We start from the raw sequence: 27164 nt of genomic DNA, 5'->3' as shown, positions 1-27164 counted from the left end.
AGAGTTGCAGACTTCTGCCTCTGGCCTAGATGGACAGCCCTCCTGCCTGAAAATAGCTCATGGCCTAAAAGAGTTTCCAGGCCACAGCACAGGGTGCTGGATGCCAGGCAGGGCCCAGTATACTCCCTGAGCTGAGACAGCGGGGTCCGTTAGAATTCACCGGAAAGAGTAGCAAAGAGGGAGGAGCTACAAAGAGAGAACCCCAGAGATCTGCAGAGGTCCCTCTTGAGTATCCCGTGTTGATCAACACACGTGAGTGAAGAAACTACCAGACAAAGAGCCCTCCAAAAAGATGAAAGGCTTGGAATAATGTCTGTCCTTATCAGCCAGACTGAAAATACTCACAATTCACGGTCTTGGGTAGAGGACCAGCAGAGGCCTCACTTCAGAAGTAGAAAATAATCATATAGATGCTAGAATTAGCAGACAAGGACTTCAAAAAGTTGTTTATCTCTGTATTTGGTCTGCTCTACAAGATAAGCAGAGACTCGGAAGATCTAAGGAAGATCTGAAACGGACTTCTAGAGATTAAAAACTACAACGTCTGACATGAAGAAAACACTGGATGGGATTAATGGCAGATTAAACACTGAAGACAAGACGAGTGAACTGTGTTTCAAAACGGAATAGAGAAACAGAGACTTTAAAAAAGGAAGAAAAAAACACATTAGTGAGCTCTAAGGCAACTTCAAATGGCCAAATACACAAGTAATTTGAGTCTCCAAGGAGAGTAGAGAGAAAGGGGACATTAAACATATCTGACAAAAGAAATGGATGAAAGTTTTCCAAATTTGATGAAGACTTTAAGCTCACATGTTCAAAAATCTCAATGAACTCCAAGTACAAGAAATATGAAGAAAATCAAACCAAGGCACATTATAATCAAATTACTCAAACCCAATCACACAAAGGGAAAATGTTAAAAGCAGACTGAGGGAAAAAAACAGAAGGAGAAGGATGACATCAGAAACAATACAAGTGAGAAGACAGTGAAGCAATATCTTCAACATACTGAAAGAAAAGAAAAATCCTGTCCACCTGGAAATCTATAGCCAGTAGAAATATACTTCAGGCTGGGTGTGGTGACTGACGCCTGTAATCCCAGCACTTTGGGAGGCTGAAGCGGGCGGATCACCTGAGGTTAGGAGTTCAATACCACCCTGACTAACATGGAGAAACCCCGTCTCTACTAAAAATATAAAATTAGCTGGGTGTGGTGGCACATGCCTGTAATCCCAGCTACTCGGGAGGCTGAGGCAGAATTGCTTGAACCCGGGAGGTGGAGGTTGCGGTGAGCTGAGATCCCGCCATTGTATGCCAGCCTGGGCAAGAAGAGCGAAACTCTGTTTCCAAATATCTAGATCTAGATACATACTTCAAAAAAGGGGGCAAAATACAAAAGGTGAAAGACACAAAAAAGGTGAAAGGATTTACCACCAGATGACCGGCTGCCCAAGAAATATTAAAAGAAGTCCTTCAGGCAGAAGGAAAATGATACCAGAAGGAAATATGGATCTATACAAAGGAATGGAGCACGGCAGTAGTAACTATGAGCATAAACAGGTGAGACAGTTTTCTATGACTGAAATATCTACAAAAGAAATTTGGCCAATTAAACAAAATTGTAACAAGGTATTGTGGACATATTTTAACATGTAAAACAGCAACAGCATAAAGTCTGCTAAGGGAGAAATGGAAGTAGATTCTCATGCTATACATGAAGTTGCATACTATCACTTGAATGATAAAGATTTGTAACAAATACTCTAAAACAACAAAAAAGAGCTATAACTAATAAGCCAGCAAAGGAGGTAAAATGAAAAAGTAATTTAAAGTTATAAGAAGAAGCAAAAGGGAAGAACAGATGGTGGGGGGGAACAGTGAGACTGGAGACCTAAACCAAACTTTATCAACAATTACATTATATGTTAATTATCTAAACACTCCAAGTAAAAGGTAGAGCTTGTCTGAGTGGATTCAAAAAAATTAAGATCCAACCACCTGCTGTGTACAATAAATGCACTTTAAATAGAAAGATACATGTATGTGAAGAGAGAGAATGTAAAAATATATATTATTTAACAGGAGTCAAAGAAAGCTGAAGTGGCTATACGAGTATCATAGTAATTTCAAATCAAAGGATAAACCCAGAAATAAAGGTCATTTCAAAACAACCAAGGAGTCAATTCACAAAGAGAACACAAAAATTCTAAATATCTATTCATCAAAAAACAGAACTTCAAAATACTTAAGGCAAAAAGATAGAACTCAAAGGAGAAATACACAAATATATAAGAGATTTCAATAACCCTTCTCAATAACTGATAGAACAAGTATTCATATACAGAAAATCAGTAAAGATACTGAAGATTTGCAGAACACCATTCAGTCAAACTCACTTTTGTAGAATACTCAGTCCAAGAACAATAGGATACCTCTTCTTCTGAGATGCACACGGATTGTTTACCAAGATAAGTCATATTACGGGGCATCAAGCAAGTCTCAATGAATTTAAGAGTTCTCAGGCCATACAAGGCATATTCCTTGACCACAAGGAAATTTAACTAGAGATCAGTAACAGAAAAAATTCCCAATGCGCCCCTCAAATACAGGTTGAGAGCCTTTATCCAAAATGCTTGGGCCCGTAAATGTTTTGGATTTTTCCTTTCAGATTTTTGAATATTTGCATTATACTTACCGGTTGAGCATCCCCAAACTGATCCAAAATGCTCTAATGAACATTTCCTTTGAACATCATGTCAGTACTGAAAAAATTTCAGGTTTTAGAGCATTTCAAAGTTTGGATTTTTGGATTAGGCATGCTCAATTTGTATTTGGAAATTAAATGACATATTCTGAATAACCCATGGGTCAAAGAAGAAATCAAAAGAGAAATTAGAAAGTATTTTCAACTGAATGAAAATGAAACCACAGCATACCAGAATTTGTGGATGTAGGTAAAATGGTACTTAAGAGGAATTATATACCAATAAACACTTTCATTTGGAAAAAAAAGAAAATTCAAATCAGTAACCTCAGCTTTCACCTTAAAAATCAGAAAAATAAAAGTTAGACCCCAAATAAGCAAAAGAATGGAAACAATAAAAATTAAAGTGAAAGCCAAAGAAATAGAGAGAGAAAAAAAAAGAAAAGCGACAAAACCAAAGGCTAGTTCTTTAGTAGACAAACAAAACTGAGAACTTTAAGACAAAGGGAAAAAAGAAGGCAGGCACAAATTAACAGTATCAGGAGTATCAGGAGAGATGACAAGTAGAACTGTCTTTATGTGTAGATTTTGCAGACATTAAAAGGATATTAAGGGATTATACACAGTTTTATGACAATAAATTTGACAACTTAGGGTAAATGGACATATGATTTGAAAGGAGAAATGCACTCAAGGAAAAATAGAGAACTTAAATATTCTTATAGGTACTAAAGAAATTCAATTTGTAGTTAAAAAACCTTCTTACATAGGTAACTTGAAGCCTGGATGGCTTATGTGATGAATTCTACCATACAACTAAGGAAATAATACAACTTTATACACAGTTTTCCAGGAAACTGAAGAGGAGAGAACACTTCCCAATTCATTCCATGAGATCAGGATTGCCATTATACCAAAACCAGCCAAAGAAGTTATAAACGAACTACAGAAAAATATTCTTCCTGAACGCAGATGTAAAAACTCTAAACAAAATTTCAGCAAACAGAATCCAACAAACTCATCATGACCAGCCAGGCGCGACGGCTCATGCTTGTAATCCCAATACTTTGGGAGGCCGAGGTGGGTGGATCACCTGAGGTCAGGTGTTCGACACCAGCTTGACCAACATGGAGAAACCCCATCTCCACTAAAAATACAAAATCAGCCAGGCATGGTGGCCCATGGCTGTAATCCCAGCTACTCCAGACGCTGAGAAGGAGACTTGCTTGAACCCAGGAGGAAGAGGTTGTGGGGAGCTGAGATTGTGCCATTGAACTACAGCCTGGGCAACAAGAGTGAAACTCCATCTCAGGGAGGGGCGGGGGTGGGGGAAGGGAATCATCATGACCAAGTAGGACTTATCCCAGCAATTCAAGGTTGGCTCAATATCCAAATCAGTCAATACAGCTGGGTGTGGTGAAGCACACCTGTAATCCCAGCACTTTGGGAGGCTAAAATAAGAGGATCACTTGAGCCCAGGAGTTTGAGGCTGCAGTGAGCTGTGACTGCATCACTTCACACTAGCATGGGCAACAGAGCGAGACCCTGTCTGGAAAAAAAAAAAAAGTGATTCACCATATTTACAAACAGACAAAAAAACCCATATGATCAACTCAATAGACTCAGAAAAAACAAAAAAAATCTAATATCCATTCCTGATGACAATTCTCAGCAAAATAGGAAGACAAGGCAATGTCCTTGATAAAGGGCATCTGTGAAAAACCTATACATCATACTTTTCAGCGTAAAAAGCAGTCTTTCCCTAACATCAAGAACATGATAATAATGTCTGCTCTCACTATTTCTATTCACCTCCATACTGGAAGTTTTGGCCAGTGCAAGCAGGCAAGAAAAGACAATACCTAGATGGGAAAAGAAGTGGAACTGTCTTTATGTGCAAATGACACGACCATCCACATAGAAAATCTAACAGACTCTTTAAAAAAGCTACTAGAATGAGTTCAGCAAGGTTGTAGGATACATAATCAATATATAAAAATCAATTGTATTCCTATATGCTAGCAACAAACAATTGGAAATAGGAAATAGAATAAAATTATTTAGAAGACCATGGAAAATATAAAACACCTAGGGATAAATCTGATAAGCGATATGGAAAGTCCTGTTCATGGCAAACCACAAAACATTTGTGAGAGAAATCAAAGAAGACCTAAATAAGTGGAGAAACACAACACTTCATGGTTTTGAAGACTCAATTTGTCGCGACAAATTTCTCCAGATTGATGAACAGATCCAATGCATTTCCTATAAAAACTGTAGTAGGCTTTTATTGTAAAAACTGTCCAACTGACCCTAAAATTTATGGGGAGATACAAAGACTCCAGAATAGCCAAAACAACTTTGAAAATGAGGAACAAACTTGGAAGACTAACAGTATCTGACTTCAAGACTTGTGATAAAGTTGCAGTAACTAATGCCATGTAATACTGATGCAAACATAGACACGTAAGATCACTGGAGCAGGTCACACTGTCTTTAAATAAACTGACACATATACAGACAACTGATTTTTGACACATGTACAAAAGCAATCAGTGGAGAAAGGACAAATGGTGCTGGAACAATTGAATACCCACATGCAAAAAGATGAACTTCAATCAATAACTCATGCTGAATATAAAAATTAACTCAAAATAGATCAAAGACTATAAAATGTAAAGTCTAAAACTATAACACTTCCAGAGGAAAATATAGAAAAAAACTTTATGACCTTGGGTTAGGTTTTCTTTGATATAAAACCAAAAGCACAATCAGTAAAAGAAGGAATTTATAAATACAGCTTCATCAAAATTAGAAATTGTTTAAAAAAATATGAGGAGATAACAAGAAGCAAACTAGCAGTAAATATTTGCAAAACGTGTATCTAGGGAAGTACTTTGATAAAGAACGTATCCAGAAGTCTCAAAACTCAACAATAAGGCAATAACCCAAGCAAAAATGAGCAAAAGATCTGAACTGAAGAGAGAGATACACGAATCAAACATATCAAAAGATGCTTAGCATCGTTAGCCATCAGGCAAAGTAAAATTAAGACCATAATGACATACCACTACACACAGATTAGAGGGGGTAAAATTAGGAATACTGATTACACCAAGTGTTGGCGGGAATGTGGAGGGAATGAAACTCTCAGATATTGCTGGTAGGCAAGTAAAATGGTACAATCCCTTTAGAAAACAGGCAATTTCTTAAGAAGTTCAATATAAACCTACTCTGTGATACAGCCATTCCACTCTTAAGGTGTCTAGCTGAGCAACAAAAGCACGTGACTTTACAAATACCTGTACATGAATGTTCCCAGCAGCTTTTTGTTTAAAATATTCAGAAATTGACAACAACCCAAATGCTCATCAACAGGAGAGGTGATGAACTGAGCTACCTCCATTCCATGGAACGCTACTCAGCAATCAAAAGGAATCAACGAATGACATGGATGAATCAGGTTGAGCAAAGGAAGCCAGATCCAAGAAAGCACATGCTGTATGGCTGCAGTTACGTAACATTCTAGGAAATGGAAACCACGTACAACAGAAAGTAGGTCAGTAATTGAGGCACGGGGCAGCCAGGACCAAAGGGATTGCCAAGGCGCGCGAAGAAGCTTTCAGGGGTGATAGATGTGTTTGTTATTTTGACTGTGGCGATGGTTTCACAGGTGTATACATATGTTAAGATATACCGAATTGTATACTTTTAAGCACGTGAAGTTTACCGCATATCAATCATGTCTCCACAGAGCTGTTAAAAAAACCCTTTGATATTCTAAGTGGCACCAATGGTGATGACAATAGCAAATGGACAAAACGGCAGTATTAAAAAAACTCAAGTTCACAAGATTTGGATGTGAAAGAAAGGAAAGGCAGCAGTCAGGGATAATGCTGAGATTTTGAGACTGGGCGACAATAAGGAAGACTGTTCCGTTAACACAATAGGGCCAACCAAAGAGCAGATAATGCGTTTGGTTTTGGACAAGCTGTATGCTGGCAGAATGTCTAATTAAAAGGGGCAGCTTAAAACGGGGGGTGGTATGGGAGAGGTGAGAAACACTAGCCTTTGGAACCTCCACTCTAATTTCCTCTCCATACCTCTTCCTCGTTATTCTCAACTTGAATTCTTCTCTGATCCCTAAAAATAAATTTTCCTCCATGTTATAATCCAAGTCCTCAAAGGAAGAAAATTCAAGTCTGGAAGAGTTCCATTCACCTACACACGACCTTCAGGGAAGCTCTAGGATCACAACTAGGGGCAAAGTATATTATTGTCTTAGAGCTCCAAACACGCACTTGGCTAAGTGGAGTTTTCGTAGCCTCATAAAAGGGTTGTATGTCTTGGCACTAAGTGAATAAAGTGATGGATGAAAACCCAAAGGCAAAGGGCAGTGTGCACTACGGGATTTAGGAAAGTAGAGAGGGATAGGACCTATGAAGTCATTTCTGTTTGCTGCCCCGCTCCCCGGTTACATCAGTTCCTGCCAGAATGGAACTGTTCCTGTGAACTGCAGTGTGGTTCTTCACAGTGGAGCCAAAGGAAACATCTGTAAGTCTGGCGGGGTTTCAGGTGAGCACGCTGCTCAGAGGGCTCGGAGCCCTTGCTGGCAAGAGACTCCAATGACAGAGTGAACTGTTTTTCTCCTTCCTTATTTTATTTTAAATGTCAAAGCTTTTCACACTACAGTGACACCCTAAAATGATTCTCTTACTTCCATTGCTTCAGCTGAAACAATATTTTTTCATGCTCCATGGAGTGCCCACCAGCTGATTCAAAACCAGGAATGCAACGGGGTGTTCTATGTCAACGTGCCATGAAAAGGAAAAGAACAAGGCAGGATACAGGCTGGTGGGAAAATAATGTCCCTTTCTCTTGAATGCTTTGCATTCTCTCCATCAGCAAATGTTCTTCACTGTTTTAAGGCACTGTAATAAGTTCGATGAGGTCCTATAATGTATACCAATGGACTAAAATAGCCCCAGTGCAAGAAGCTTAGAGTTCGAGATGACAAATGCGTATGCAACTGCAGAATGGCACAAAGTACTGTGCACAGTGACGGGGGTACACAGTGTCACTGGAATTTCAGCAGAGTGGGCCATGACTCTGCTGGGGTGTCCAGGAGGAAGAGCCATTATGGATGCAAAGGGACACACACTGGATGCTGAAAGGCCAGAATGGAAACCACCAGAACCAGGAAGAAGAAATGACACCTCTAGGGAGAGGAAATGGCAAGACTCAGTCATGGGAGCAAGAAATCCAAGGAGTGTTGAAGGAATAATTCAATGTACTTCAACAAACATTAAGTACCTATTGGTTACCACACACGGTGCTAACTAGTACAAATACAGAGACATCAATGACAACTGACAATCGAGAAGAGTATTCATTTTGAAATGAGAGAGGTAACGTCAGTGTGACAATCACAGCAGGCAGAGAGATGTGCCCAGCTCCATACTACAGAAACCCTGGAACCAGAACAAGGACAAAGTCATGGCTATAAGTGGAGATACTGCCAACAAAATATTTAGGTTTAAACTCCATGTCTGGGCTGGGTACAATGGCTCACTGCTGTAATCCCAGCACTCTGGGAGGCCGAGGCAGGCTGATCACTTGAGGTCAGGAGTTCAAGACCAGCCAGGCCAACATGGCAAAACCCCGCCTCTACTAAAAACACAAAAATTAGCGGGGCGTACTGGCAGCTGCCTGTAGTCCCAGTTGTTAGGGAGGCTGAGGCAGGAGAATTGCTTGAACCCCGGAAGCAGAACTTGCAGTGAGCCAAGATCGTGTCATTGCACTCCAGCATGGGCAACAGAGCAAGACTTGGTCTCTAAATACACAAATAAATAAGTAAGTAAGTAAATAAATAAATAAATGCATCCATCCATCCATCCATCCCATGTCTGCCACATACTTAGATGTGTTACTTTGCTAAGTTTCAGTTTTCTTCTCTGCAAAATGGGCACCATAAGTAGTATTAATCTCACAGGATTATTGTGAGGATATATTTTAACAAGATAATGTACAGGACCTAGCCCATGGCGAGTACTCCAGAGAAATACTGGCTATTACTATGATTGTCAATACTAGTGAGAACTGATCTTGCTTTCACTGAGAGGCTAATTTGTTCGGATGGCAGGCTATACCCAGAGCAGTCACTGGGAGATAGTGTCAGCCTGGAAAGGCCCCCTTCACATTTCTGGACTTGGGTTTCCTCATGAGGAGGAGCCTGAGTATGGTCTCGGTTTTACCAAGTCCTGACATCGTTGTCACTGCTCTGCTTCCACGACCTCAACGGTTCTGCTCAACAGCCCTGTTCATCCTGCAGATGAGGAAGCAGAGGCGTGGGGAAGTCAATTCCTAGTCTGGGTCATAGAAGCGGTGGTGGAGGAGGGATCTGGAGAGGCACCCAGTCTCCAAGGCGCTGTTCTCAACCACCACCCCACACTGCCTTTTAGGTTCACTGCCTTTCACTCCTGTTGCCGCCTTCTGGGAAGGTGGCATTTGATCTGGTGGCCAAAGGGTAGACAAAAGCTAATCAAGATATGGAGATTCACCGAAACCAGGAAACGCACAGAACCAGACATCATGGCTCAGATGGGTGTGGAGTTTTACAAATTAGAAACTCTTGCACTCTCTTTATTATGTTTTCCTCTTTGGCCCCAAGTGACTGAGGAGTACCAATAGGCTAACAGAACCTCACATTAGAAACACCTCAGCCTTACATATTTGGGTCTGCCGATAGAGAAGACTAGGAGGCTGGGAGGCCGAGTGAACATTTTTTGGTTTAGGACTATTTTGAGAACTGGAGGTGAGTGCGACTGTTACCTGCACCACGTCAGCTTTGCTACTTTAAGACCTGATTTTCAGCAGGCACCTGGCAACAGGCTATACGAGCTGGACAACTCTGACCCTCCTTCCCCCGTTTGTACAACGCAGTTGTTCTTAACCTTGACAAGATCACAGAGCTTTCGGCAGGGAGGAAAGAAAAGAAGACGGTCACAGGCTGTCTCCCCAACACAGGCACACACACACCCTCATGTTCCCCACTCCACCCCATCATGTCCCAGTAGTCATCTTTGTATCCCTGGGACGCTGCACACTGCGTGGCATGTAGGGCTCTCAGCACATGTCCTACAAATGAATAAAAGGATGTCTCTGCTCCATTTCACAGTAACTCTGTAAAAATGGGTGAGTTAGTGGTGAATCAGAGAGGTAGCATTTACTTGATTCATTCAATCTGCAGCTAATTTTCAAGGGCTATTCCATGCCAGGCACCGAGCTAGGCACACGAAATTCAGAGATACAAAAGATACAGTCCTTCAGCAAGCGATGTAAACTCATAGGACTTTTGATCTTTATTTGCATAAAGATACTTAGTAAGTGTCATAAATTCTAAAAGATTTGCAAGGTGTGCATGAAGTTTTGATTTTTTTTTTTTTTAACAGAATAGTATTATGTGCCTATTTTTATTTGAATGAATGCCAGGAAAGAAAATGGGAGACTAAGTTGTCTTCTGAACTCCATATACAATATTAGGGCTTAGATTTAAGGTCATATGGAACACACATGGCTTAGGTAAAAGATGTGAAAGCATTAAAAATTACTCCAAAGGATGTGCTGGATTTCGAGACTCGATCAGCAATTTTCCCTGGAGTTATCGGCTTTGCTTAAAATATCACTTAATCTTTGTCTCAGGCTCCTTTTCTGTGAAATGGGGGCAATGGTCCTGGGGGTGTGGAGGAAGTGGCCAGAGGGCAAGAGAGGATGCAGTGTGGTTTAACGGCTTCCTGACTTTGAAGTGTTCTAAAAATACAGCATTTTCATCGCAAACATGTGACGGAGTATGTGTCAGCACAGCATTCTGTGTTGCTAGGGCAGCCCAACCAATGGGTTTTCATAGACTCACGCAGCTCTGCGGCTAATGCAGGGGGAGAAAGCCACAGAGCAATAGGCCCACTCTTATCTCCTGAGCATTCTAGCCGTCTGGAAGACACGTGGCAGGCCCTCCAAAGACTGATTAGTCTAGGTTAAACAATCAAACTCTGCCATTTGATGAAGACTCTTCTTTTCGCCTCTTAAGCTGTCACACATATATTTGCCTTGGAGTTTAAGCTGTGGCATAAAAGCCTGACATGTCCCACTTAAAAAACTGTACTCCTAAGTACAGATTAGAGCACAATTAGGTAGAGAGGAAAGCCTAAAATACACAATTACGAAAGTGTGTCTTTAATTTATTCATTACCTTTCCCTAAGTCTTTTTCTTCCTTCACAGAGGTTAGAGCAGAGTCTTGGCTCTCGGAAGCACTTCCTTTGCAGGGAGCGGGCCTGGTGGAAGGGCCCCGGGTTTGCCACCTCTAGAGCTGAATACACCCCGTGCTGGACTTGCAGAACAGCTAAGAGCCAGCGCCACCTGGCAGCTGTATGGTGGCCTGTGTAAAAGGGACTGGTGGTCACCGTCCAGTTCCCATTAGACAGATGTCCACTTCACAAAGGGAGCATCATACTCAGCAGCCCGGTTGGCAAAGGGGAGCGAGGACTGGGCACAGAATGCGCATCTCCTCTTTGCGCCTAACCAGGTTGCCGACTCCATCATGCTGACACAGGCCAGGGCGCGTGGCAGGTAGCATGGCAGCAGCTGTGACCGCAGCGTTTCGTGTGTAGGGATCTGACCCCTTTGCAAACACCTTAAACCCTCCTTTCAGATGTTGTCTCCTTTCTCCTATCAGGCAGTCACGTTGTTCCAATCTAGGCTGCAGCTTACCGAGCCTCACAAGGGCTGTCTCCTAAGGCCACCACCAGGATGTACTGGCTTCACCCAGAGAGTGACGGGCACTGCAACTGCCTACAGCCCTCTCCACAGCCTCCACCACGCGGTTAGGGAGAATGCTCTGGGTAGGGCAGGCAGAGAAAGGCCCTCCTCAGCTGTTCCTGAGTTCACGGCATCTTCACCCCAACTCAACAAGCAATTGTTGAATCCTAAACAGAGAGGGCAAAATGGTCCCTTATTACAAAACCTAACTTTCTACTGGACAAGCCTTGACTATCTTACAGAGGATTAAAAAACTAAGGCCCCTATTTCCTTCTTTGCTGTTGAGGTACTTCATTCCATCTGGAAAGTGAAACCACGCTGGTCTGTTTTCTCCCTGCCTCATGGGAATACGAAGAAAAAGTTCATTTCCAGCACTGTAGGGAAGTGTACAAATTAAGCAATGGTTCTTCACTGATTTTTCTTAATTCATGCCAACATTTTGGTTCATATCCTCCTTTTAATAACCTAATACTCTTTTTTTTTAAAAAAAATTCACACATGCAAACATAAGTCAACAAAATACAAACACCCAAGGTAAGCTAACCTGACTCGAAGGAGAATATTTAAGCAGCAGCACAGAAAGTAAAAAAGTAAGGACTTTTATTTCTTTCATTATGCTGCATTAACTACATGAGAAGAAACTTACTCAGAATTGCTATCAGTTTTAGCACCTCCCTACTAAACATTCTGTGAAGGGGATGCCTTAGTCATCTGAATTTTCTAGAAAGCGGTGTTTTTTTGAGAGGAGTGTTTATGAAAGCTAGTATTAACATGTTTATTTCCTTTTCTAAGCTGCGAGTCTTCTAATAACCATCTTAACAATACTTTGTCCAAATGAGCTACCCTATATAGGCTTCCGCAACCAGGGGTGATTCCAGGCAGGGTGCGGGGTGAGAAGGAACCAGCGTCTCACTGAAATAACCTTCCTGCCAATAGTTAGCACAGGATGCTGAGAGATCCTGCATTAAAGTGAGCAAGCTTCGTCCTCCACTGGCCACAGAACACCACTCTAACGCCAACCCACCATCTTTCAAACTGAGTGTAGCTTGCAGTAAAAGAGGCTATGGAAAAGGGGATAAAGGAATGGGGAGAAACACTGAAAAAATTACCCAAAAGTAATGTCTTGTTGATGGTAGTTTAACCACACTGTCAACTTTGAACAAAGCACACAGAAAGGTCTCTCTGTGGCAAAGAGAACATCTGAAAGTGTCTGCATCTGTACAGTTTTCTAGTCCATCTAGTCTATACTACCTAGCAGCCTTTATTCAGTTTCCACCATATGCCAGGCACCATCCTAGGCAACTTACATTCAACATTTTATAAGCAAATGGCAAAGAAACAAATTAACTTTGGGCTATTGCAAAGTTTAAAATACACGTGAGAGTTCTACACACATACATACATGCCTCCTATGACGGTTAACACTATCGGTCACTCTCTGGTGCCAAGGGGATGTGGATTCATCAGGTAGGGGCTGGCGGCTCTTCCTCAGGACCCTACACCAAACACCATTACGAGGAAAAGGGTACGAGGACCAGCCTGATGCAATGCTGATGCCTTCATTATGCTAATAAGAGACCTGCACACTTTCTTTCCTGGCATTTAATGGAGAACCTTCAGAAAGGCTCAGTGAAACTTTAGCTTCTTCTTGTCCTAAACTCCCTATAGGGAGGGGAATCAAATGAAGAAAAAGGGGAAAAAGGGGAAAGAGGAGATTCCGGCATGTCGCTGAAAGGAAAAACGTCAGACGCGTACCATCACATGGCTTTGGTTCCTCTAATGTTCTCTCATCTTTATTATACGAACAGCACAGGATGGTCATGCTCTTTAGCGCATTCTCTGCTTAACAGAAAACACATGCGCATGCATGTGTGCAACGGACATGGCTAACCTGAAGCCGGTTTTACACTTCAAGGTAATTGTGGCTCTCCTCTCTTTACAACAGACAATTCTTTCTCTCCTTCTGGGGCAAAGAACATGGTCTGCTCATCTTTAAGTTCTCAGCACTAAGAATGACGCCTCGCACATAGTAGGCACCCAGAAGCGTCTACTGCCCCATGACTGGTGCTTTGGGAAACACTGTGTCAGCTGCCGGCACCACATTTTTCATCGTTTCTGTTCTATATTCAGTTCAACATTAAAAGGGACCCAGGGCTTTGAAGGCTACCCTCACCTTAACTCATTGTTACAAAAGGGCTCTGCATTAAGCCTATGCGAGAGCTGGCCAGAGGCCCCCTCCTGGGGACTGCTGAGGGAGCTGCCTCACCATCTCCTTAACTTTCGTAACGTGCTCTAAGTTCACCACCTCTTCTCTGTAAAAGTTTGGCTCAAACTCTACATGTTGCCTGCCGTTCCAACGTTTTAACATCAGCAGCAGTATCCCAGGGTTTAGCATTAATTGAAAGAGCTTATCTATATATAGCTTCACTCTGCACTTTAGCGTCTTCAAAACTTCAATCATATTCTCTCTTTTTTTTTGAGAACACAATCCCTCCTTTTAATGTCTTGCTACAGCCTTTCCCCCTTTTCATTCTCATGACTCAATGCTCTCAGGTCTTTTAAGTTAACCTCCTAGACCTTTCCATGTGGGCTCACCTTCCCGGACCTTTGCGATTCATGCTGCCCTCCTTTGGAACTCCCTCCATCTCCTTGATATCCTTCAACAACGTTTCCGAGTATCAGGCACAGTGGCCTAGTTAGGAGCTAAAAAGCTTTTTGTGAAAAGTGGCAGATTACCTGTTCCATAACACTTGGTGTCTGATGCATCACTGGGAACGTTTAGCATTTGGGCGGGGGGTGGGGGGGGGCAGTTCTGACCATTAGCTTGTTGAAGGCCTTGTTTCCTGTGCTCCTCCCCATCCCTGATGTTTGCGTATTTCTTTACTTGACTAGGATGCAGTTCCCAATAAACTATAGTAGTTTGGGAACCATTTTTTCACCTAAAGCTAAAAAGGCAACAAAATAGCAGCAATTCATGAACTTAGTAAATGCAGACGATGCTGGAAGACTACTATGAAGAGACAAGTCTTGACCCACATGCGGGTAAAGCTGCAGAATTTGTCCTACACAAGCAATAAAGCCAACATAGCCCAACATATTTGATAATGATTGGATGCTGGGTCAGTTAAATAGTGTGGTGAGTGAATATTCTCTCGGCCCTTTGATTCTTCTCCCTAATTTCTATTTATGATCCTCCAGTAGAAATAGGGAAATTATATTTCTTTATTCTTCAAACTGATCACTGTCCACAGTGTATCTTATGGGTTTCTCCAGTGTGAGTTAATGTCGGAATGTGGATACTGGATTAGAAACATGTCTGTCACTTACATAGAGAATGAAAAAAAAAATGCTGATCCAAAAAACATGGCCTTGCAGTGTTTCCAAGGCCATCCCCACTATCTGATCCACTGGCTCTATCATTGCAGCACTCCCCTGTGTAGCTAACTAGCCCCTTTTTCCATTTACAGCAAAACTCACTTCTCTGCTTGCCATTTGTGTTTGTCTATGTGACTCAGGCTTTGAGAAACTCCTGTACAGCGTAATCCACCAGCTCACACGCGCCTTTTTCTTCTTGCATTCCTTTCCCTGTAACGACGACTCATTAAGGCAAATGTAGAAATATTTGAAGACATATTTGAAGACCTTGATTCTTTAATATAGGTAAGAGGTCTAGTTCACTACACATTTCCTTAGTGTTACACCTAATATATATCACTCAGATAACCTTATGGCTGACTGATTCCCCATGGAATCTCTCAGTATGGGTCGGAACATCCTCAATTCTCCTGTCTCAGAACCCAACACATTACCGTCATCATTTCTATTTTCAGAATATATAAACCCATGTCAATCTGTCGCTAACTCATCTTATTTTAGCCTAGTTTCCACTTTTTCCCTTTTGGTCAATTATCTTTCCATTTCTTCTTAGGTTCTGATGGTTTTGAAGATCATAATGATTATTCTGTACTTATTCATGGCTGCACACCCTCGCATGCCTGTGAGCTGTTCTTGCAGAAGGTTTGGCCAACCCAATATTAGATAATGAAGCAGGAGAATGGATGGCCTCAGAATCAGTGAAATTATGATGAGGTTAGAATCTGGGGTTGTACGTCCAAGGATGAAAATTCAGTCTTTTAAGAATCTACTAACATAAGATACAAAAAGCGGTACTAATTATACTAGTGGTGTTTTACATTTCACCATGGTTGGAATTATTCAAGATGATAAACTTCTTCAAAAGGTATGTCATGATTTTTTAATTAATGCTAGAATTCTGAACACTTCTAAAATATAACTTAACTATGGTTAATTTTAAACTTTCATTAGAAGTAGAGCACGAAGGAGGCAGCAAGTCAACCTTTCAACCCGAAGGCCTGATTATCTGGGGCCTCTGGAGCAAAAGCGAGGAAAGGCAGGTAGGTCATGCTAAGGCAGCTCTGAGGCAATGTGTGTGTGCTTCAGAGCAACTAACAGCATCACCCTGTTGAGAGCACCTCTCCTTCTGGCCAGGAAACTGGACTTGTCCTCTCCAAAGGGCTGGCTGCCTAATGTCCCATGGTATGGTAGCCAGAGTGGTATAACTGGGTGACTGATGGTAAGGCATCTCTAGTGGGGAGCTATCTTTTTCTTGCTGGGTGCAAATAGAAAGGCAAGTGAGGCTTCTAGACAGGCAACCTAGACATGCACTCAGTGGCAAATGCAAATTGTGAGATCACCTAGACTTTACTTTTTCAATCCACCTGCAATACGTGCTGGAGGGATTCAAACAGCAGCCGCGAAACCCTGGGTTTTCTTTTCATGTCACATTTCTACCAAAGAAGTCTGTTCTCCTTTCATCCAGCGCCTGTTTTCTTTATTCTTCTGCTACTTTAATTCCAGAAAAGCAAAGCTACTGGGGAAAAGATGACTGGGGACTAGCTGAAGTCTTAATGTCCCAGACAGAAGAGAAGAAAACAAAATGGTTAAAAGCAGCCAAGAGTAATTTCTTTTCTTCTTTGATATTAGCTCGCTCTGTTGGTCTTTTTTGTCTCCCTCTTTCTCCTTCTTCCTCCTCTTCTCTCCAGAGATGTAAGGATCAAAATGTACCCATGAGAGGTATTATCTGCCAGGGTAGACGTTGCCCTTTGATAGAAGTCACAGAAATTCAGCACTGTGACTGACGGGCACAGTCTCGGCATCACCAGAGTATGGGGCATTTAAAGGGAATCCTTCTTCCTATAACTTAAAGGAAGCTTATTTAACCTTTGTCCCTGGTTTTATCTCAATCAGCACAATGGCTAGAGTCCGTATCAGTCAAAATATTTTAAAATTGCATTTCATAAAATGAATTGTTATATCTTTTAATATAGATGTATGATGTAGGCAGTGAAGCCACCTTTCACAAGGATGCGATAAGGATCCTCCGCTTGCATGAATATAAAAATTCTGACTGCATTTTATGTTTGTCCCATAGGTCGGTCAGCCAACAATGAAAGGATGTCACAGTAAGTAACACAGAGCCTTCTGTTAACATAACATTAATTCAGGATGAGATGCCCTTCCTGTGGGCCACTGAGGCAGCACCAAAACTGGGGCTGTCCCAGAAAATCTAGGGCAGTGACCCTGGTTTTCGAGAAATGTAGGACAGAAATCCTATTCCCTACTTGTATGCATTAAAATGCAGTGTAGATTCATCTTCCTGCAGTTTGAATTCTTTCTTAATTCCTGATTTCAAGATAACATTGCTTAAATAAACGGGCTCCCAGGTCCTTCTATTACTTAAGTGAAGTTTCTGACATATTTTCAGGAAGAAAGGAAAGGCGTGAAACATGAAAATGACTCTCCCCACTCCAGTCCTCCATAAAGCGGCCAAGGGAGTTCCCTACAAACCTTTAACATTTTAAAGAAGAAACAAGTGGTTTGTAAGATAATCAACTCTCTTTAGACCATGCCAGCAGCACTCACACATTTGTTATCTTAGTGAACGTGTAAAGCAACTTGGGAAGTGGGTATTATTTCTACTTCACGGATAAAGAAAGCAAGGCTCATTCTCTGCACAAGTTGGCCATGATAAGTACCAGTACTAAGTCCTTTTCTCCAGCGCCTACCCTCACTCTACCATCGCACAGAAGAAACCTCTGGATTTAGGGCTACCCTCGGCCCAATTCTGAAATAAGTAAAGTTAGTCTTTGGTGTCTTTATGCTTCTCCTGTTCCTGTTTCCTTCTTCCTGTTCATTCCCCAGCAGTCTAGTCTGATTCTCAAGAAACTTTTCCATTGTACTGAACTAGACAGAGATTGAGACAAATTAAGACTTTACTAATGACTTCCTGAAAACTGAAGTAAAGCCTTTAAGATGGAGAGAAACAACTAACCACCCTATTCTAAGATCAGTTGGGCCAGCCCCAGTGTAACCCCTCACTGCAGCCTGACCAAGACGAGGCTGAAACAGCAAGAGCATCATAATCCCCACAAAGGGTGCTCTTGTGAAACTTAAGGTAATAACCCTTCCCAAAGGAGTCATGAATGCAATTTCTGTTTTATCCAGAAAGCTCTGGTTTGCAGCACTGTTGGGCTGCAGGTGCACAGCAGTTATGCCATGACCTCCCAACACACTGCAAGAAAAAAGGAAGTTTTTTCCTTTGGTACGTAGTGATAGTCAACAAAAGCCACTTCCCTTTTCTATTTCGTTTTGAGCTGAGAAGTTGCCAGAAGACAGCCCAGTAAAATGTGATCAACAAGACATTTGGTTAGGTCTAAGGTGCTCTTCCTACCTTCTAATCTCAAATGCCAAGTGATTTAAATCTATCACTCAGTTTTCATTTCCATAAAATCAGAATGACAGTATCTAACCATTCAAGTTTAGAAAAATATAAACAGTGTTCATTATAGAACACGCTTTCTCAGGGTGCTATGATCTCGGATTGTAACTCTGATTAACACATTAAGAGAGCGATGATCCAAAGCACATAATTTATCTACTGATTCTAGGTTCCAAGTATGGTCTCGCTGGAACACAGTTTCCTTATCTGCCAACTTCTCCCATTGAACCTCAACTGCCAACCCTTCAACTCCAACTCCTCCTCCTCCTCCTCCTCCTCCTCCTCCTCCTGGACCAGAAGCTGTCTTTAAGCATTACCAGCTTCCCTACTTCAGACCTTCGAGAGAACATTCTAGCACATCTGCTACCCTTCCTGGCCTTCTATGATGTCTGCATTGATCACCTCCAACTCCCGGTTCTCTATGACTCTGTTTCTTTCTTCACTCAGGTATAAACAGTCCCAGAACCACAACCATCAGGGCCCACTCCAGATGGACATGATCTAAGTGTAACCGGCCTCTCCCTGTTCTTCAACAGTCCTACCACTCTCCACCCAATTTCCCAAAGCAGTCATTTTCAACCTTTTCCATTCCTTTTAAGTCTTTAATTCACTGAGACTTCAGAAATTTCCGATTTACTGAGAAGACTGAGGGCAGGTGCCTGTATGAAGTGTCTCCTATTTCTGAAACTTTGTGTTGTTACTTCCTCCTGAATGCCCCTCTGTCTCAAGGCCTGAGGCAGAGTCATGGCTACCTCACATTTTCACAATCTCCTTTGCCGTACAACTTATCATTTGCTGAACAAACAGACTGCATGTCTAAGCTTCCTCTCCCTTCATGCCAGACTACTAGAAAGGCACATCTATACTCACAACCCACACATATATCCATGCATTTCCTTTCCCCACAACTTCTACCCTTCTTCTGAAATGCTCTTGGGTCCTCCCGGTCACCAAATCCCATGGCTTTTCTAGCGCTGCATCCTTGACTCTTCTGTGACACTGCAGACTCAACTCAATCAAAACTGAACGTAATGCTCCTCTCCTCCATTCCCACCACTGACGACTGTGCTCCCAATTCTCCCAGTTAAGCCAAATCCTCCTGGTCTTCACTGACCCAATTTAGTTATCAAGTCCTCTTCCTTCCACTGTCACATCTATCCCTCAGCCTCCCTTTCCATTCCCATGACAGAAGACGTCCTGACCTCAACCCAAGTCAACACACTGCACCAGCCTCTGAGCCTCTTATTGTGAAAATATTCCTAGAGTCTTGATAGTCTAACAAGGGAATTTTAAATCCTTCAGCCTGAGAATGAAGGCCTGCTAAGAGCTGCTCTACCCTATAGCTCTAGGCTTCGTGACCTTCCCTTCCTCTATTTCATGTCATGTATTTCCCATTTCCTCTGAACTGTGGGAGAATTCACAGTTCCCAGAATTTGCCCTGCACTTCCACACCTGCATGCCTGAAGCAGGCCAGTCCATCCATTTGTAATGTTCATCATGACTACTTACTGAAATCCTACTATTGTTTTCAAGATTTGGTAAAGATGCCATCTTTTTCTTCTCCCATAAGCTGCGAATTATTCATTTCTGCGCTCAACTTCCATGGCTCCAGTAAGCCCATCTCTTTCTTACTCATTTACACTTAGCTCATGTTCTTTTGTATGAGAGTTACCTGTGGACATGCCTTCTTGTCCCTGTTACGAGTTTTTTTCTTAGAGACATTGATGAAGATAACAACAACTATGATCATCATGACCGCCCTAACCAGCTCCTATTGTATCCTAGCTCTGTGGAGAGCACATCACCTGATCACACAGCAACATTACAAGGACCGCCTCCACTTTAAGATGTGATTAAGTAACATGCCCAAGGCCCGTAGCAGGGAAGCAGCAGAGCCAGAAATTAAATTTAGGGTTCTCCAATTTCAGAAGCCATGTTCTTAACTCTCTGTGGTATTGCTCACCATCTATAGATGAAACAGATGAACCCTGAATAAAACACACTCTTCCAAAGTCCTCAAGGGGGAGAGAGTTTACTGAGCCAGAGTCCCCAGAGTTACTCAGCCTGCTTGGTCAATACATGCCCCTACAGTGAGAATATAGGTATCTCAGGCTTGAACCCTGAAAGGATGATTTCACAAGTATGACCAAGTTTTTGTGCCTCACAACCAAACAGAAGTGAAATTGAAAGTGAGGGGGAAAATCTAATTCACCAGGATTAGGTAACAGACTGACTGTCTCTTTGCCTGGGACCATCAACATGGGAAAGGCCATGAATCAAGGTCCCTCCAAAAGCCTCACTCACATAACCCAAACCACCTCCAGTAATTCTAGTTTTTGAGACTCTGACATCAGCCCTGTGAAAACATGATAATTGTACTCTGCTGACAAAGTCTGAATCAAAGTAAATGTGAGGTCTTATTTTACACGTAAACAGGCAAAATAATAATGGCATGCATACATATCAACACGAAGAAAGTGGGGGCTGTCGCTCTCTCTAGGTAAGCGGCTAAGGGCTGTAATCCTCTGAGAGCAATGTCATTATACAGCTCAAATCCCATCACGACAAATACCTTGACAACAGAGATGTCTGTATAACAAAAGCTCTTTCAAGCTTTGGCTGACAGCCCACATACTTTAAGCAATATTTGATGTGAGACTTGGAGTTCACAGTAATGGGAATTGACCTGTATTTCCAAAGGTAAGATTTGAATGATTTCATCTCTAACTCCTACCCCATGATATCATGAGGTGGGACTGATGTACAATCTAAACCCCTGAGTATAAAAACTAAACACAAAGACACGAATGAAATCAACTCATTCTTAAAGACTGAAATTTCTTCCTTTCACTTGGGGAACACTTAAGTAAAGGAGAGTGCCCCGACCCAGCCCTGCAACACAGCACATCAGGGCTGCTCTGCAGTGTCACCTCATGGAGACACAAAACGGTGTAGTCCATGAAGACAGAAGGACCGTGTCCAAATCTCCACTCTGTCACTTCACAGCTGGGCAAACGGGGCTGTGTTTCTTAACTTCTTATGAGCCTCAGTTTCCTCATCTGTAAAACGTGACTACCACCACCTACCTTCTGGATTTTGGTAATGACAAAATGAGAACACATGTAAAGTTCCTGACAAAGGGTCTGAGATACACGGCATGTACTCAAAAAAACTTCCCTCAGCCTCCCTTCTCCTTCTGCAGACCGTGGGCTTCTGTAAACTATTTTCGCCAAATTAGTAATCAGATACAGTGAATAGAAGTCAACAAAATGTATAGTCTCAAATATAGGCTGGTAGAAACTGCTGCTCATAGGAACATCTGGGCAAGAGAGAGACAATGGGAGAATAACTAGGCCACACACAGGTATGTACTTGACTGGGAAAAAGGCCTTTTTGGCCAAGGTAAGATACATGTATTCCATGGCTGAAAGTCCCGGAAGCAGGCACCGTAACAGTAAGTGAGCTCTGACACTCTATCAAACGTAATTTTAAAAAATGCTGATAAACCAACATTTGGAGTCGCATTTTCCTGGTCAAGGATAAATTGTGGTTATTTCTCTAAAGCATAGTTTACTGCCTCTGGTCTAGTTTTCCCTGGGTGACATTCTGGCTGGTGAGAGAGCCCTTATTTGGTTATTTTTAAATTTATTAATTTTTCTTAGCTCTAGTCTATTGTCTTTCCTCAATAACATACCATGGAAGCATTAAAACAAACTCTAGTCATCTCAATTTGGCAAACATGTAGGTAACCAGTATGAGAATATGTCCAATAAAGGTATTTAATATTGCTCTCATTTGTGAAGTTTAAAAATCTGCAGATTTTCAGTTATTTGATTTTTCTATGTTTCAAATAATGGGACAATCAAGTCTGTGGTGACAACACTCTATGTGCTTTTTGTAACAACCTTGCTACTATGTTTGGAAAACTAGAGTGTTACAAACACACTCTGAAGACATGCATGTCCACCTTCCTAAAAGGAGTACTGGCCAGGGGCTCCTCAGTTCCTTAAGAGGCTTCCAAAGCCCTGCCAGACCCTGGCAAGGACAGGGAACAAGAGGAACAGCCCAACATTTCTCGGAGTCACAGAATGTCAGTCTTAAAGATTTCCTAGTTCTATCCTTTCACCTTGCCAGTAAGGAAAAGGCTCAGAGGAAAAAGTATGTGCCAATGTTCATGTACCCAACTAAAGTGTATATACAAGCCAAGTGATGCTTTCAGAGGTCTTAGGAGAAGCAACATAGAAATAAAATAACATGCCAGACAGAAACACCAAGGCACAGAGCAAAAGAAACTGTGAGGCCCACAGAACAACAGAGGACTCCTCAGCAGAGAGACTGAGAGATCAAGAACAGAGAAAGAAAAAAATTTACTAAAGCAAGAAGGTTAAAACAGCAACAGAAACCAAGTGGCAGCAGCAGAGTAGATATATTAAATTCGGTCTCTGGAGAGCTTACAAAGGAAGACTCCAGGGCACAGGAGCACCACCCCTCACAATGGTTTCTGGGTCTCTATTTCATTACCGGCACCCACTGCCTCCCATCACCGTCATCTTAAAATGGAGGCAGTTCACAACTACCAGATCCTACACCTTCATCTCAACACTGATAAGGGTGTAACCCTAAGCATTTGTGAAGGTGTCCTAACTATGTCAGGCCGCTAGGGTGCTGCTCCCAGCTCCAAAAGGCAGATTTACCTCATGGTCCCCACCTGACCCCCAGGAATGGGTGTCCCTCCTTCAAGGGAGCCTTTTCTCCCTCGCACTAGTGGCATCATTAACTGTGTATAAGGTACTTCGAGGTCCCCACAGGCTATGGAAAAGCGAAATGCAATTGTAATGACATGGGCAATCCTGGGAACGTAAGGGTGGGAAGAGTTAGGTCCTGAAATACAAGGCTGAGAAACGCGATTCCTCGGAGAAGCAGCCACCCCGCCCAAGCAGAGGCTGCGCTGCCTAGAAAGTGACCTCCCGGGAGCGATCACGCGCCTGGACCGAGCCTCTGCGCTCCCGCCCTGCCTCGGTCCCTCCCTCCCGCCTCCAACCTGTCCCAGCGGGCGGGCGGGCCGGCGGGCGGGGGTGCGGGGAGGAGCCGGGAGCAGCCCCTGGAGCACAGGGGCCGCCAGCACCGGCTGCTTCCAGCCCTCCTGCCCGCCCGCCCGCCCGCCCTCCAGCAGGCTGGGAGCTCGGGCTGCCCCAGCGCCCCGCGACGCCCACCTGGACGCCTGGCGACCCCCGCCCCGCGCTCTGTACCTTTACTCTGCGGAGGGTTCTGACTCCGATCCCGGAGGACGTTGATCTGGTAGACGGCTCCGTAAGGCTCAAAAAGTTCTTTCAGCTCCTTTTCCGACCACGACCGGGGGATCTGTCCGACAAACATCTTAATGGCATCTGGGTCTGGTTGGTCTGAGTGATCCAAAGCTCCGTTCATCTTGTTGGCTGTGCCGTTACTGTCAAAAACGGAACCGGGAGCTAGAGTTAGGGCGGCACGATGAGGGACAGGAAGAAAAAAATAGTGGGGGTTGGGGGGCGGGGGGGGGCGGGGAGGCGGAAGGAGGAGGAAGAAGAGCAGTGGCAAAGTGCCTAATGAGTCGTAGAAATTTGATGAACTAAAACAAAGCAGAGGCACCATGAGTTGCTCCTCGGCGGCGGCGAGGCTCTCACTGCGTGCTGCTGTCGAGCAGAGCCGGGGGAGCACAGGGCAGCGCCCCGCCGCCTGTCACCCAGGGCGTGGACATCTTGGAGGCTCGGGAGGCAGCTGCAAGTTAAGTGTAGGTCTAGCTCTGCAAGGCTGCCATCAACGCATCAGTGCATTATCAGCCCTACCCTGTCTGTGGCTCGGAAAGAAAGCAGAGCTAGATGTCTGCCGGATTTCTCGCCCTCTCCCTGCCCCGCCCCCCACCCCGCCGCCCTTTTTGGGAGGTTTTTGGAAGAGAGGAGAGAGGTGGTAATAATAAAGTCACATGGAAAGAAAATGAAACACTTGGCAGTCCGTCAGATGACTAATGCAAGATGCGGGTGATGAATTTGCAGAGTGCGCGAGGCATCCATGTGTGCATCAAATTAGTACGTTGTTGCTACTCAGAATGGAAAGCGGTCCAGCTATGCAGCTCTGCGCAGCTGATTGGCTGCCCACGCCGGAGAAAAAGGCCGGAGCTGGGAGGGGGCTCCCCTTTAAAAAGCACATTGTTTATGGGACCCAGGCACAAAGGGTTTAATTCAGAGAGGCAAAGGAGATCTCAGAATTGCCTGCTTTGTGCTGGGTTAAAAAAAAAAAAAAAAAGGCAGCCCCAGAAAGTTGAGTTCCCACTAAAAGACACTGAATATTTCAAATCTCTCACACTCCATAAATTGTTCTCTGTATATCTGACTTCCAGATGTTGCACTTGAGTTCTAAACAATCACACGTTTGGGAGAGAAAAAAAGAAAGTCTGCCTTTTCTTCTCCCAGCTTCAGTAAATATTTGGGGCTGACAGAGAGCACAACCATAAGCTTTTGCATATCAGTCCTCCTCAACGCTGTTTCCCAAATCCCCATTTGGAAGAGAATGCTGTATACAGCCTGCACCTCTAGTCACCATGGAGTAATACGATGATGAAGACATGTCTTTTTTTACTTGCCCCCACCCCCTTTGAGCAGGAATAAATAGTAAAGCAAAGCCACATACCCTTTTTGTGCTCCCCACCCCCGCCCCAAATATACCCCGAACCCAGCTACTCTGCCAAGTGACAAGGCTGAATGCCTCTTGGCAGCACTCATTTGCAGCACTGCGCGCTTGCTCCAGCTTCTCAGCCTGTGAAAATAGAAGGCGCCGAAACAAAGCAGGCAGACGCTGCCCCTACAGAGCCTCCTCCATGAGTACCCCCACCCCAAGAAGCAGAGAGGTCAGAAAGGGGACATGCTAACTAATACTAAACTGCAAGGGCCAGACATGATTTCACCGTAGCTTCCTGGTACTACTAAGAAGGTAGACAAAGATCTTACAGAGAGCTACTTACTTGGTTAAAATGAACCATCAGACAAATACACCATCAGAGCACTTTAAATCTGCTGTGGGTCTAGGATGGTCCTAAGCCTCTAAAAACAAGATACTCGTGGCTAAAAAGCCAAAACCCTATGGTAAGGAAAAATCCTGAATGAGATTGAACCTGGAGAGCAAAGTGATGTCAAATACTCTTCGCTAGGTCCTGGCTTCAATTTCTACTTCTTCACATCCCCCTATTTTACCACTTTATTTTTTATCCTTGAAATAAACAATCAGACTGTCTAACTTGAAGCACTTTCAGAGCTTGCTCTAATCAACCTTATTGTTACAAAAAATGTTCTGCTGAATAAAATATTGAGTACAAAATCTTCTCTCAACAATTTTGGTGTAATGTAATGCTTGTTTATGTTAGAGCTAGATTGTTTATCTAGTTCTTGTGCACCTATCCTTTTTAAATCGCTCTTTGAGAATTCAATCAACACTTGAACCCTGTGGGTCTGTGGCTGCGGTGGGGCGGAGGCGGAGGAGCCCCTTGCAGTACGGCATGTCATGTTCACACCCTGTCGGGGGTTGAGAGTGTGGCAAGACTTATTTCTGGGACAGGAAAGACTTGTGGTTATCGCTGTTGACAACCAGCTAGAATGAAAAGAGGAAAGTATTGCCACAGGTCTCGGCTAACAGAAAAGAGAAGCTGAAAAAATTGAGCTGCTGCACCTCATCTGCGGAGCGCAGAATGTAACGCAATGGAGAACAGAACGGCATTGTACTAGTTCTAGTGTCTGAACTCAGAATTCTAGAGCAAGCAGTCTTAATGCTTCTGCAAAGAAGAGGCCATTTATTCTTTCTTGAAAAATACAAACTCACCAAGATGCATCAAGTAAGGGAAATAGAGGAGCCAGCCAATGCCTCATGCCTCTGGTCTGTATGTGGCTAGTGTACATATGTCTTTCCTCCCATGAGCCAGGCTTCACTGAGGCCTGGAGACCTCTCATCTAGAGGCAGTGTGGCACAGGGGTTCTGAGTTCTGGCAGCACCCCTTCCTAAATGTGTTACTCTGGGCTTCAGACTCTTCATCTGTTAGACGGGGATAGCGGACTCCATCTCTTAGACTCATGTGCTTAACACAAAACACGGCACAAAATAAGGGCTCTGTCACTGTCAGCTTTTCCTACTGTTAATTCCTTCTTTGCATCTGTGAAGCATCTGAAATGCATGACCATCAAAAATCTACTTTTCAATTAAAAAATTTTTATAGTATAGACTCAAACACGATTCCTATCCTAAATAATAATAATATGTGTATTTTAGTCATCACTTACATAGCAAATATTGTGATAGGTACTTTACATTTTTTTCAATCCCCCCACCCCCGCCGCCTTTAGGCTACTTTGAAACCCACATTTACTCAGTCACATAGTGTGTCTCCATCTCTGCAGATTCCCTTCTTCTCTAGTCCTACAGAGCCACCCATGAGCACCTCTCATCTCTCTCTACATCCTTGTCAAACTACCTGCTCTTTCGGAAGTAACTTTTCCACAGATTGGCATCAAGTTCTAAGGGCAGAACAATCCCTTCCTTAAGTAAATCCAGTGATGTCCACTTGTACAAGTTAAAATATTACCACCCCTACACCTTCCTGATCGAAAGCAAAATAGGTGGTCCTGTCCCACCAACCTCTCTCCTGGCACTGCCGAAATACGTGGTTCTGTCCCACCAACTTCTCTCCTGGCACTGCCAAAATGGGTGGTCCTGTCCCACTGACCACTCTCCTGGCGCTGCTGAATCACGTGCCATGAACCCCGACAGTGCTGCAGCAGCTTGGTTTACTCCCTTCTCGTCCACCCAACCGAATCCTGCTCTGG

The 27164-nt window shown here is 43.3% G+C and overlaps 1 protein-coding gene across 23 annotated transcripts in view; it reads right to left on the bottom strand.

Moving 5' to 3' along the window:
• The window catches only part of CELF2 (CUGBP Elav-like family member 2), an 866615-nt gene that overhangs the window by 144123 nt on the left and 695328 nt on the right, over window positions 1-27164 (bottom strand). For 18 of the 23 annotated variants that reach the window (XM_073018718.1, XM_008002231.3, XM_008002236.3 and 15 more), the window contains one exon: window positions 23571-23767. In XM_073018718.1, coding sequence (XP_072874819.1) covers window positions 23571-23748 — 178 coding nt within the window. In that variant the 5' untranslated portion in view covers window positions 23749-23767. Of the gene's footprint in view, window positions 1-23570; window positions 23768-23946; window positions 24235-27164 lie in introns of those variants that run through there. The other 5 variants (XM_008002247.3, XM_008002246.3, XM_037983467.2 and 2 more) reach the window with 4 other exon arrangements.

Source organism: Chlorocebus sabaeus, chromosome 9, assembly GCF_047675955.1.
Source record: "Chlorocebus sabaeus isolate Y175 chromosome 9, mChlSab1.0.hap1, whole genome shotgun sequence".
In the NCBI taxonomy this organism is placed as follows: domain Eukaryota; kingdom Metazoa; phylum Chordata; class Mammalia; order Primates; family Cercopithecidae; genus Chlorocebus; species Chlorocebus sabaeus.
Note: the sequence above shows the minus strand (reverse complement) of the source record. Positions and strands in the feature narration are given on the sequence as shown.